This window comes from Manduca sexta, chromosome 11 (assembly GCF_014839805.1).
Source record: "Manduca sexta isolate Smith_Timp_Sample1 chromosome 11, JHU_Msex_v1.0, whole genome shotgun sequence".
In the NCBI taxonomy this organism is placed as follows: domain Eukaryota; kingdom Metazoa; phylum Arthropoda; class Insecta; order Lepidoptera; family Sphingidae; genus Manduca; species Manduca sexta.
In genome coordinates, this window is record NC_051125.1 from 2,936,533 (window position 1) to 2,950,756 (window position 14,224).

General features: G+C 36.4%; 1 protein-coding gene across 2 annotated transcripts; it reads left to right on the forward strand.

The window, feature by feature from the left end:
• Positions 1-1,725: 1,725 nt before the first annotated feature.
• On the forward strand, positions 1,726-13,619 carry LOC115453587 (xanthine dehydrogenase). Of its 2 annotated transcripts, none has more exons than XM_037437504.1 (16): positions 1,726-1,840; positions 3,446-3,615; positions 4,758-4,918; positions 5,188-5,600; positions 5,663-5,886; positions 6,141-6,243; positions 6,317-6,390; positions 6,518-6,808; positions 6,886-7,173; positions 7,261-7,760; positions 8,176-8,359; positions 8,484-8,679; positions 8,890-9,656; positions 9,820-10,012; positions 10,620-10,730; positions 12,590-12,660. In XM_037437504.1, the coding sequence occupies exons 1-16, from the start codon at positions 1,798-1,800 to the stop codon at positions 12,658-12,660; spliced, it is 3,789 nt and encodes a 1,262-aa protein (XP_037293401.1). In that variant the 5' UTR covers positions 1,726-1,797. The 2 variants fall into 2 exon arrangements, with proteins under 2 accessions (XP_037293401.1, XP_037293400.1); XM_037437503.1 differs by having other exon boundaries at positions 1,798-1,840; positions 6,317-6,444; positions 12,590-13,619.
• Positions 13,620-14,224: the final 605 nt, after the last annotated feature.

Sequence of the window (14,224 nt, forward strand, 5' to 3'; positions counted from 1 at the left end):
TACTGATCACCGGGAATAATACTGTATAATAGTCGTATAAGTAAAAACTCCGTCTGGAATAATCTAAAGTTTTAAGTACTTTTATCTACTATCACAGTAACTTTAGCCTACTATCTCGAGCTACGTATTAAATAGTGGAACCCTCCTCTTCCTTTCCCACTCTACCCCCCAGGCAGCCTTACTGTAAAAACAAAAACAAAGATTTATTTTAAATATGTATATTTCTGTTAATCAATAAAGAAAAAAAAATACACATCAACAATTCCCTATCACACGATAATGTACTCAAGTTGTTTAGCGGCCATTAGGCATAAATAAACCAAAAAATCACTTAAATCAATTAATCACTTTACTTTCTTTTGAAAAGTTGAATCATTCAAAACGCTTACATGAATATTTCGAATTATTTCAAAGGAAATAAATACCAATCGACAGATATTTTAATTTACTTCAATACCTTTACAAACGGAAAGATCTACAAATTTCGAATTCTAGGTCACTGAGTACTAACTTGAATTTATAAATCAATAAAATACAATTTGATACAAATCTTTGACCTATCTTTTATTGCTTTAGGAGTATTTTTACAGAAGAAAAAAGAAAACCTCCTTGTTGACTTTAAAAACTTTTTTTATAAATCAGGTATCCGTTTTATAAAAGTGTTTTTATAGTTGAAGTTGGACAATCGAACCGGTCGTCTTTAGACGTAGAAAATTAACAAAAGATATATATCTATTAAGTTAATACTATTACAAAGGTGAGAAAGATAGAGCGAACATGCGGCCGTTGCGGTCGCCAGATCTGGTTGGTTTATGCTTTGTTATGCGCTGAGTTCAAAATGGCTGAGAATACTACAACGTGAAAAAGGCTCTGAGGCTTATTGGTAATCTAGATTTGACGAAATATATAAATATATGAATTCAAATTATGGAACCCCAAAAATGAATTGTAAATTCTGATAGGTGTGTTACAAGTAAAGTGAAGATTTGGATTTTTTGGAAAGAATCTAGAAACTCATTATGTTAATTTAATATTATAATCATGGACAAGGAGCGGCGATAGCCTAGTTGATAGTAGAACGGACTTTTGCCTCTTCAAAAAAATGATGTGTGACTATTTTGTGAATCATCGCTTTCCTTAACGGTGAAAGAAAACATCGTGAGTAAACCTGCATACCTGATAAGTTCTCTATAAGACTTTTGAGGGTGTGTGAAGTCTACCAATCCGTACTAGGCCAGCGTGGTAAACTAAGGCCAAATGCCTCTCAGTAGTAGAGGAGGCCCATGACCAGCAGCGGGATAGTATATATAATACAGAACTGATATCATTATTATTGTTAACAGATTTGAAAGGAACTTTTAATAAGTGGTTTTTACAATTATTCAAATACTTACTATTTTATATGATATCTGTCTTTATAAATGTTATGTTACACTTCGAGCTCTTCCAGCCAGCAATGAACATTAACAAAGTTTACATTATATAAGTAAGTTACATTATATAAAAGATAAAAGCAAGCACAAAAAGCATCATTAAAACAAAAAAGAAAACACAAAGTGTTCCGAAATCAAATAAATTATATCCGCTCGGATCATGCTATATTTTAAATAGCATTGCATTTCTTAGACTTTATCCAAAATGTCCAACAGTAAAGTTTGAACGTCATATAATTATTTACGCTAGAACAACAGCTAATAAATAAATATATGGCTTTCCGTAATACAATGGAATGAATCATTTACAAAGTATTATAGTCATATCAGTAATGTTTCAAAACGAAGACGTTTTTATTGTAAAATGTCTAAAATAAGTTTCAAAATTAACGGGAAAGAATATGAAGGTAAGTTTACTTTATTTTATTCATCTATTACATAGTGGAATATGCAATAATCTACCAAATCTGACCAATCTGAAGATAGAGGCAATGTTCGGCCAATACCTTACTTATTTATTTGTAATAAGAAAATAAAATACTTTATTATGAACTTCATAAGTTCACGATATACAAGTAAGTTTATATATTATGTTTCTAAAATTATCATATTTGTATTAATAGCAATTTGTTTTGTTGTCTCTACAGTGGTAATTTTTTTTTTCGTTTTCGCGTAGAAATTGCCTTATGACTACCGCCCAGCCTTCGAGGGGGCCGACTAGGCGGTTATGTTGGAGTCATCGTGCCTTACGATCCGGCGTTGATCCGCCCGGATTTCATTGATGATGATCTTCAGGCAACCGCCGGACTTAGTCCCTATACCCTATATACAACAAACCGCATACCAACTAAAACTCCGCGGTGGCCATCTTCGGCGCATTAGGGACGGCTACGGGCTTCCTCTGACGGAAATTGCCTTATGACTACCGCCCAGCCTTCGTGGGGGCCGACTAGGCGGTTATGTTGGAGTCATCGTGCCTTACGATCCGGCGTTGATCCGCCCGGATTTCATTGATGATGATCTTCAGGCGACCGCCGGACTTAGTCCCTAACCCTATATACAACGCACCGCATACCAACTAAAACTCCGCGGTGGCCATCTTCGGCGCATTAGGGACGGCTAAGGGCTTCCTCTGACGGAAGTGTCTAATTCGTCGTCCATAGCCGCCCCTACGGGGTGCCGCCAGGTGCGGCCCGTCTTCTATAGGCATGCCTTCAGAAGCCCTCGCGCGACGGAAGGACGCTCTCGACGTCAACGGCAGCATGAGACCCACACCAGACCCCCTCCCACGCTGCCGTGCATCCCTGAGGTCACCACAATGTGCGAAATTTGCACGTATACTAAAAGCGGACGGCCCCCTGCCACCCGCCAACGACCCTCCGATGGCCCATATTAGTCGCCTTTTACGACAGACAGGGGATACCGTGCTGGAATTCTCTAAACACTCTCTTATTAATATTATAAAAGCGAAAGTTTGTGAAATTGTTTGGATGTTTGTTGAACGTAAACAGCTGAAAGGATTGGGATCACGTGCGTTAAAGCAAACTTCATTTATCTCGATAATTTGCTCCCATAAAGAATGGAGAATGGAATTTTAAAATTTGTTTTTTTAATTAAATGGCGCTTACATCAAACAGGAGAATATATCACTACATGTTTTAAGGACTTTTATATAATGGGAAAGGCTTTTCACATGCGCGAAGCCACAAGGAACACCTAATTCTAATTCAAATTAATTTATTACTATAAACCAAACTGTTTGTTATAGTTTCTTGCCTACCCGCGAAATTGAATTCACGGCGCATAACAAAACTTGTAGGTGACGGTAAAATTATGTACTAAAGTAAATTGGAATTGTGAGGTCTCACGCAAGTTTCCCCATATTTCCATATTACAAAGGCTTTACATACCTCCAAACCGTAAATGCTTGAAATACCTGCCAACTATAACGAAAATTATATTACTTGTCCCCAATAACCTCAATGCTAAACAAAAATAATATTTTTTTTTAGTGGACGGCAAGTTTGGGCCTGATGTATCATTAAACGAATTCATAAGGAATGTAGCCGATCTCCGAGGCACAAAGGCTATGTGCCAGGAGGGCGGATGCGGCGTCTGTGTAGTCGCTGTACGAGCAGCGCACCCTCCTGACAACGAGATGAGACTCTTCTCTGTCAACTCTGTAATGTACCGCAGTATTTCATTTGTAACTGTACAAAAATTCAACATTTATATGTTGCTTTTTTGACGGACAAAGCAATGTGACCTCACTACACCTTTTTTTTTTTTTTTTTTTTTTTTTTTCGCGGAGAAAGTGCCTTATTACTACCGCCCAGCCTTCGTGGGGGGCGACTGAGCGGTTATGCTGGGGTAACCGTGCCTTACGGCCCGGCGTTGAGCCGCCCGGATTTGATGGTGACCTTCGGGCGACCGCCGGGCCGAGTCCCTAACCCTATATACAATTTAACCTATGCACGGCCTACCAGCTAAAACTCCGCGGTGACCCTCTTCGGCGCATTAGGGACGGCTGCGGGCTTCCTCTGACGTTGAAGTGTCTAGTCTGCGACCGCAGCCGCCCCTGCGCGGTGCCGCCTTGCGGCCCGTCTCCTATGGGGGGGCTCAGAAGCCCCCGCGCACCGAAGGACGCCCTCGGCGTCTACGGCAGCGTGAGGCCAACTACACACTGCCGTCCATCCCGGGGGTCAACCGACAAATGTGCAAATATGCACAGAAATGCACTAGGGCGGACAGCCCCTGCTGCCCGCCGACGACCCCCTTCGTGGCCCCTATTAGTCGCCTCTTACGACAGGCAGGGGATACCGTGGTGGAATTCTCCAAACGCCCCCATTCCACAGGGCGGAACCTCACTACACCTGATGGTAAGTGCAATGTTCAATGAAATATCTACTGACGAAAGGTGATAACCCCTCAACAGTCGACACAATTATGCCGGCCTGTTGGAAGAGAATAAACACAGGCTAATCCCGGAACGCGAGACACTTCCGTGAGCCACTATGGTGGATTTTAACAGTTTATGTACGTCGCTATCCAGCGGGATATAAAAAATATCCTACAACCAGCAAAAGCATTACGACAAGGACAATCGATTAACTGTTATGATCAAGTCCAACTACATAACTAGATAATTTGAAATAGAAGGTCGTAGGAAATAATTAGCTCTTATGACAAATTATACTATTCAAAAAAAAGAAGGGAATAAAATCAGTTCTTAACCTCCATAGTAACATTAACACTGGCAATCGATTTATTCCTTCTCGCTTTCTTAATATCAAACCTGATCATAATTATTATATCTACCTGCAGTGTCTGGTATCAGTATTATCATGTCATGGCTGGGAAATAACCACAGTGGAGGGTGTCGGCAGTAGAACCATGGGATATCATGAAATCCAAACAAGACTGGCCAGCTTCAACGGCACCCAGTGCGGCTACTGCACTCCGGGATGGATCATGAATATGTATTGGTAAGTTATCGTCATAAACAAAGTAATTTAATATGTAAATGCCATAAAACGCTACTGTGATTAGTTGACAGGATATTAGTAACAGTACAGATTTATTTATTTTTAAACCATTAAAATAATGTTTAGTAATACATAGCAAAAATTACATAATGAAATAAGAATAAGATAAAGGTGTTGTGTGAAGTTTCCCGATATTAAATTGATTTTCCTTCTTGAAATTCAAAACAAAATATTAGTAAGGTTAAAATATATAGAAATATTAATTTCAGTCTCTACGAATCTAAGAAGAATCCGACGTCACTAGAAATAGAAAACTCATTCGCAAGCAACATTTGCCGATGTACTGGATACAGACCAATAGCAGACGCCTTCAAATCTCTCACCATAGACGCAGATACAAAACTAATCGACAAACTTGTAGATGTAGAAGATTTAGGAATTATAAAAGCCTGCGGAGTGAATTGCATAGAACGTTGTCATCATAAAAAAGACAATATTGTTAAACTGAATGACGCTGACAAAAAACCTGACGACGATTGGTGTGTTATTGAAAAAAATAATCATAAGATGATTAAGATTGATTGCGGAAACCATAAATGGTTTAAAACATACTCATTAGATGATGTTTTTGAAGCTATCAACGCGGGTGATTATAAATTGATAGCTGGAAATACAGGACAAGGTAAGGTATTTTCACGGTGCTTAAATAAAGTTAGAAAACATATTAATATTGTGTTATTTCAGGAGTATATCATGTCACCGAGTACCCTCAAAACGTAATAGATATATTTGATGTATTCGAACTAAAAGGATACGTGTTGGATGTTAATTTAATCCTCGGGGCAGGAATGCCTTTGACGGAAATGATGGATCTTTTCCTTATATTGTGTTCGGAAAATGAGGACTTCGCTTACCTAAAGCAACTTTACGAACACATGGATTTAGTTGCTCACATACCTGTCAGGAATGTAAGTATGTAGATACGTATATCACGAGTTAAGGTATTGTGACTACATTATGGTTACGATTTTGCTTGCATGTAAGTATTTTAAGCAACAAAAGCAAACACTTAGTACATTACATGCATAACAGCAGTTCTTTTAATAAAATAATCTTAAGATAGGTGTTTTAGATAATATTTTGTTAAATTCACTGTATACACAATTACTAATAAAATTGCAAAATTGTACAAAATATTAAAAGTTAAATAATATATTTTCAGATCGGTACAATTGGCGGGAACTTATATATGAAATATGATAATAATGAATTTCAATCTGATTTATTCTTACTTTTCGAAACTGTCGGAGCTATGGTCACTATTGGTAAGTTTTGTAACAAAAGTTCTATTATTATTTACAGCTGGATATTTAAAGACTTCATGTTTTTTTTTTTCAGCGGAAGGTCCAAAGAACACTACTACAATATCATTGACAGACTTTTTGAAAATAAACATGAAAAATAAAATAATTGTAAATATTATTTTACCTCCATTGTCAAGTTCTTGTAATATTAAAACATACAAGGTACATAAAACTTTAATACAATATCGAACAAGTCTGATATTACTAATTTTTAATTAATATTATCGTATTTCAGATAATGCCCAGATCCCAAAATGCTCACGCCGTAGTCAACGCCGGATTTTTATTTAAATTTAAGCAGAACTCGAACGTGATAGAAAAAGCAGTACTAGTTTATGGCAGTATTTCACCCACATTCGTTCATGCTATTAAAACTGAAGCAATTCTTGTGGGGAAAGATCCATTTACCAACGAAACTCTGCAATTAGCAGTAAAAAGTCTCTTTGATGAAATTATTCCAGGAAAAGCTCCACCAGAACCATCTGGTGCTTATAGAAAAATGTTGGCCATAACATTATTCTACAAAGTAATTTAACAACTTATTTATTATTCTTAAGTCAATTTGTGTCGCTATTTATAATAAAATATTAACGAAAATTTTAGGCAATTTTAACCCTTTGCTCAGATGATAAAATTGACCCCAGAAACCGTTCGGGTGGGGATACTATTAAAAGAGGCACATCACAAGGAACCCAAATTTTTGATACGGACAAATCAGTCTGGCCTTTAAACCAACCTGTGCCAAAATTAGAAGCATTGGTTCAATGCAGTGGTGAGGCTACATTTGCAAATGATCTGCCTAAAGAAATTGATGAAGTTTTTGCTGCTTTTGTTACTGCTGATGCACCTCCTGGTAGTGTCGTTAAACAATGTGATCCTTCTGAGGCTCTTGTAAGTATTACACGTAATGATAATTTAATAATCAACCTCAATTTACTATTAATCAACCTCAAGTAATATGAGTTTATTTTTCCACAGAAAATACCAGGAGTTCTAGCATTTTATACAGCTAAAGACATACCAGGGGATAACTCATTTACACCACTAAATGTAGCGCTAATAGAAATGAATGAGGAAATATTGTGTTCCAAAGAATTAAAATATTACGGAGATCCTGTTGGAATAATAGTTGCTGACAGAGAAAAAATTGCACATAAAGCTGCAAAACTTGTCAAAATAGAATATACTTCTATCAATGAAAACAAGCATCTATTGACTATTGACGATGTGTTAAAATCAAAAGACAAAGATAAAAGAACGAAAACTGATAGAATAATAGAACCAACTGACGTGGGAGGTGATGTGAAATGCATTATTTATGGCGAAGTGTCGTTTGAAACACAGCACCATTTCTACATGGAGCCACAAACATGTGTCGTTAAGAAAACCGAGGATGGCTTAGAGGTTTATTCTTCTACTCAATGGCTGGATATTACGAACGTAGCTGTTGCCCAGTGTTTGAAAGTACCTGTAAATAGGTGAGCATTATTTCCATCATCATATCGAGTTCATCTTAAACATTATTTTTATTATACCTACACGGGAAATTGACCCCACTGCACCTGATGGTAAGTAGTGTGGGGTGTAATAGAAGCTCAAATGACGAGAGGTGATTACCCCTCAACAATCGACACAATTATGCCGGCCTGTTGGAACTGAACATATACAAGCTGACGCGGCCCACTATTTGGGCCACTATGACAGGTTTTAACAACTTATTTAACAAATTTATTTATTATTTTTTTAAAACGCAATATAATCAAATTGACCCAAAATTATTCAGATAGTACTTGCTGTCAAATCTGTAGTTAAACCACGATTCTAATTGTAGTATTCCACGAAGAAATTTCTAAGTCGCACTATTAGATAAATATTAACAATTACTATATTTAGTGTGAATGTGATCGTACGTCGAGTTGGAGGTGGATACGGCGGGAAGATAACTCGATCATCACAAATTGCCTGCGCAGCGGCGCTCGTAACACATTTAACTGGCAGAACTTGCAGATTTATACTGCCAATGCAGACTAATATGAAAATAATTGGAAAAAGAGTGCCGACTTACTGCAATTTTCAAGTAAGCTGTTATATTTGTGTGTAACTCGTAAATTCACGTATCATGCCCCATTTAAAATCGATCATTTAAGATAGGTCACATTTCGTAGCAAAGTTAAAAAAAAATATTTACAATAAATTTTCAGGTGGCAGTAAACAAGGATGGAGTGATACAATATATGAAAAACAATTTCTATCAAGATAATGGTTGCTCTTCTAACGAAACGATAACTCCAATTACCGCTAACCATTTTAGAAGTTGTTATTCTTCTAGCAGATGGTATGTAGAAGCCAATAGCGTGATTACCGATACACCGTCCAATACGTGGTGCAGAGCGCCTTGTAAGTAATATTAATATACACCTTTTCTACTAGCATCAAATATTTATTTCAAGTTGATGTGCGCGAAATAAAATAGGGTAATATGTTATACATGTTGTGAATGTGAACATTTGTAAAGATGTATGCTAGAAGGTTTCTAATAAATATATGCTTACAAGATAGATGGTAATAATTTTTTATTAGTAATTAAATTTAAGAACTTTGTTTTAGCGTCTACTGAAGGTGTGGCTATGATAGAATACATCATGGAAAAAATCGCATATCACACAGGAAAAGATCCATTGCAAGTCAGATTACTGAATATAGCCAAAGACAACAACCCTATTCCAGAACTAATAGAACAACTAAAAAAAGATTCAAACTTCGACGAAAGATTGGAGGACGTAAAGAAATTTAACGATGCTAATAGATGGAGAAAACGTGCTTTGAAACTTATTCCAATGACATACGAACTATTTTACATTAGCCCGTATAATTCATTAGTATCTATTTACCACGCCGATGGATCTGTAGTTATAACACATGGATGCATTGAAATGGGACAGGGAATAAATACAAAGACGGCTCAAGTATGCGCGTATATGTTGAATATTCCCTTGAACAAAATCAGTGTAAAACCAAGCTCGAGTTTCACTTCACCAAATTCAATGGCGACTGGTGCCAGCATTGGAAGCGAATGTGTGGCATATGCTACAATGCGGGCTTGTCAAACAATACTGGAAAGACTAAAACCAATAAAAGAAGCAATGGAAAATGCACCTTGGGAAGATATTGTTGAGAAAGCGTATCAAACAGGAATTGATTTGCAGGCATCTCATATGTATTCTCAAAATGATGGAGTCAAACCTTATGATATATACGGAGCTGTTGCTCTAGAAGTTGAAGTAGATATTTTGACTGGTAACCATGATGTAAGAAGAGTGGATCTTCTTGAAGATACGGGACGCAGCTTAAATCCCGAAATCGATGTAGCTCAAGTAAGTATTTGCTTTGCATTTTAAAGACATATGATTTCTGAGGTTTGAATGTCGTGGCCAATGACTACGAAATTTATTGAATTGTACCCATCCCATATTGATTTAAATAAAGTATTATTGAAATAATAATAGAATACCTTGCAAACATAAAAAAATATTTTAGATTGAAGGCGCATTCGTCATGGGTTTAGGTTACTGGACATCGGAAAAGGTCATCTACGATAAAGATACTGGAAAAATTCTTACCGACCGTACATGGAACTACAAGCCTCCTGGTATCAAAGACATTCCAGAAGACTTTAGAGTCTATTTTCGACGCAATTCCAAAAATCCATACGGTGTATTACAATCAAAAGGTAACACTCAAACCAAAGCGCTAATGATAAGGGATTAGTACTCAAAATTCAATGAATGTACAGTAATAAATCTAATTCTAATTTATTATACATTAAGTGTCATGATTTTAATTAAGGACTTCGTTTGAAATAAATTAAAGTAGTTTTATTAGTCTGCAGATGCCACGCGAAATAAATTTAATTAAAACTACTTTTGAAGTTCATGTCACTTGTTATCATATACGGACTAATATAAACAGATAAATAAATCAATTAGTAAATATTATAATGTGAAATGTAATTTAAAGTTTGCCCCGTTGGCGTAGTCGTATTACGGTGCTATTGCAGTGCTGAGGTCTCGGGTTCGATTCCTGGGTTAGGCAATGCACTCAGCATCAGACCTAGTCTCGAATTTTTACCCGATAGGTTCCCTATTATACTACGCACAGCGAAAGGTGAGCATATCAGTTGCGTCTCTGGATAGCCCTTCCAGTATATAAGGCGTTAGTATAAAAATATATATCAAAATTGGTAACCGGCATATAGGTAATGTTATAACTTTTGTGATTTTGGAAGGCGGTAAAATTTTTTGTCAAAAAGTTTTTATGATGTTATCGTTTTTCAACAGCCACTGGCGAGCCAGCGTTTTGCCTAGCGGCAGTGATAACCCATGCATTCAGAGAAACAGTGAGAGCTTCGCGGTTGGACGCAGGATATCAGGACCAATGGATTGATATTCGTAAGTGGTTAATATAATATACCTAATAGTGGCCTGAGGGTGGGTGTGGTGGCGGCGGACAGATCAACCACTCGGAGTCTCGCATTTAAACGAGGGACCTTCAACGTCAACCGTCCTCATTTTTAGGTCAACACCCACTTGGTAAAAAAAAGGCCTCGGAAACATCTGCCGGCCGCATTCTTAGGTCAGTTAGGACACCACTAATAATGCCTACCCTCTAGTATATCCTATCGCTGCTCTTCCCTCGAACTACAGAGCGGAACGGATTGCCAAAACAAATTTATTAATGCAAAACAATCAGAAATTACACTCTTATGCCCGAAGTGACAGGCAAGGGTTAAACCAGGGCGCCCACTTTTAGCCTTGTGTTCCGTCCCATGACATGATACGAGCTAGGTTGTCGCCACATCGGGCACAATTTTGAAACTCCGGGCTGATACTGAGGAGAAAATCCCAATATAACTTTTCCTAACCCAGGATTCCAACCCGGGATCTCAGAGCGGGGGCCGAACTGCGCACACAAACCACATGCATGTTTCTTACATAAATTTTAGTCAATAGTATTTTTTGAAAATTAATAGAAAAAATATGAATTCCTAAAACAAGATACAACATAATGTATGTAACTATTTTTCATCTCAAACTTTTCTTATTACTTATCAAAATTTGCATAATATTTAAGCTGCCTTTGAATGTAATTGACCCCATAAAAACTTTCTAGGAGAACGATAATTACTCCTATGCAGAAATAGAGACCTAAATATAAAGTGAAACTAATCCCTAAAGCCTTACATTAATACCCTCATTAGCATGGCAACTCAAACATATTCCACCAGATATTAATAACGTATCTCATGTTAGTTATAAAGCGGAAATTTAAGGATGGATTACGCTTTATACTATTACATAATGATTAATGATAGACAAATGATAATTAGTCGCTTTGACTGCTTAAGTAGCGTAGTTGTATTGTGTCACCACCGCTCTAAGATCCTGAGTTCGAAATGGAACACAAATGCCGACCAATGGGTGCCATAGTTCCATCTCCATCTACCCTCGCGGGCATATGATATGTTTGGGTGGAATTAGGCACTATGCAATGTTAACTTGTGGCCGTAAAACACTATATTACATACTACTGGACCATCTTTTTACATTAACCGTTGTTGAAATTGCTAAAAAAAATATTGACAGCATCTGCGCGATGCTAGTCTTCAGTTTCAACTCCACATACTGAAGATTTTATTATTCATGGCAAAATGGCCTAGCTGCACCTGATAGTAAGTAAGGTAAAGCCCAAAAACATGGCGACAGGCACAAGATAATCTTCCCTGGACGGTCGGCACAGTTATGCCAGCCTGTTTAATTGCTTCTTCATGCTCCGTTTGCAGGATCCTAAATTGTAGGAAGGAGGGAACGCGTATGCTGGTAAACTGTTCCACAGCTTGATGCAGCAGAAATTTTAGTACATCTTGTATAGCCCGTTCTTTATTTAAAAATCCTAGCCAACGCAAAGACGATGACATCATCTGGATGTATTAAAAAGAAATACTATGAAAATTCTTTTCTCGTAGCCTTCAGTTATATATTTATTATTATTGATTTCCAGTAGACGATGATTAGAAACAAAATAAACAAAAAGAAACCATACCTTATCGAAATTCTCTGCTCATCAAGTAAACACAGCTTACATGTACCATCTTATACCACTATATTTTTTACAACAAAATTAATAATCGCAACAATATAAAGCATCAATGATATTTCCCTCACTATGAAGACTTATTTCCCAAATTATTTACTAACTACAAAAACTCCGAAAGAATACTAAACACTAATTAACATTTTGACAATTTCAGCAAATCCGTGTACTGTGGAAAACATTTTTATGGCGCTGGGGCACAAGTTGGAACATTTTGTATTGAAATGAAATGAAAACATAAGATGGATTTAAACGGACCTTGATAAATGGAACAAGAACTGAATTACGAAACCATTTAATATGGAATAGACATTACCGAGTTACATTATCAGGCATTCTTTATTTTGCATTTTTTTCTTTGAGATGATCCCACTGCACCTGATGGTTTAAGTGAAGGTCGAATAGAATGTCCACTAACAAGATATGATTACCCCTCCACCATCGACACAATTATGCCGGCCTGTTTGAATTGGATATATAGAGGCTAATGAACGCGATATCCATACTTACGTAGGCCACTATGGCGAGATTTAACACCTTGTGTATCGTGAAAAAAATTGGATAAAACTATAACGTTTTTTATTCTTTCCAAGACTTTCAAAGAATCAAATGTGGGTAATGTTGTTATATATGCTTTTAGCCAAAATGATGGTCCATCTAGCTTTTTTACTTTGTTAGCTAGAGACTAATGCTACTCTGATAATCTAGCCTTCAGTTTATCAGATAACAACTTTCTTATGTTTGAATTTATTTTGATTTTGTCGTATCGCTTACCATCGGGCAAACACACACATGTCATTTAAAACAATAAAAAAAAAACATATTTGTGTCGACTGTCGAAGGGTAATTATGTATCATCAGTCAACATTCTATTGGACACTTACGATCAGATCCAGTGGGAATACTTTGATGCGCTCGAATATAAAAAAAGTATAGGAATGACATTTACTTACTAGCCGTCAGATTAGCCGGATATGTCTTTCCTATAATTTTTTTAAATTTCTATTATCGTTAACCACGTAGATATATCTTGGCTATGACCTCTATGTTCACAATCCACACGTCGCGTCGTTTTAAATAAATCACTCTACGTATTTACTTAATTCAGTAAACTCTATGCTTTATATTATTTTTTGATGTTACAATGCATATACTTTTGTTATTTTAGGCTTAATTATATGGATACTGTTTTAATTTTGTTTTATTTTGGCTTTACACAAACCACGTGAGGGATACAGGGATTTAACGCTCCACTCGGTATTAAAGTTGACTTTAATTTTAATATATTTACATATATTAGGTCTTATTATATCTGGCATTATTTTTGTATTTTATAAAAACACAAATACATTAGTTTTATTATATTTTGATGTCTAACGAGTGTTGTTAGTCAAAATAATTTTTAAAGCGTTTATTTGTTTTACTAAATTAAACAAATAGGACTTTACTACTTTCATTTATGGAAATGGCACGCATTTTTTTAGAAATATTACTATTAGAATGATTAACTAAAATAGACTTTGTGTCATGACCACCAAAGTCGCTCTCAAAGAGCTTTCTACACCCACTTATCAGTTGACAAACAATAGTTCCGACAAAATATTTTTTTTTTTCAATATTCCAAAACCAAAAATGTCGCTTATTTTCAAATTTCGAAATACTATTGCTGTCCCCTCCACTGGGATTCGACTAGCTGGCTGTGATATAGAGATGGGAACGTCATGGATGGCTGGCATAGTATGCCTTAATATAATAATATATATTTTTTAATTACATCTGTATGTATTTTACA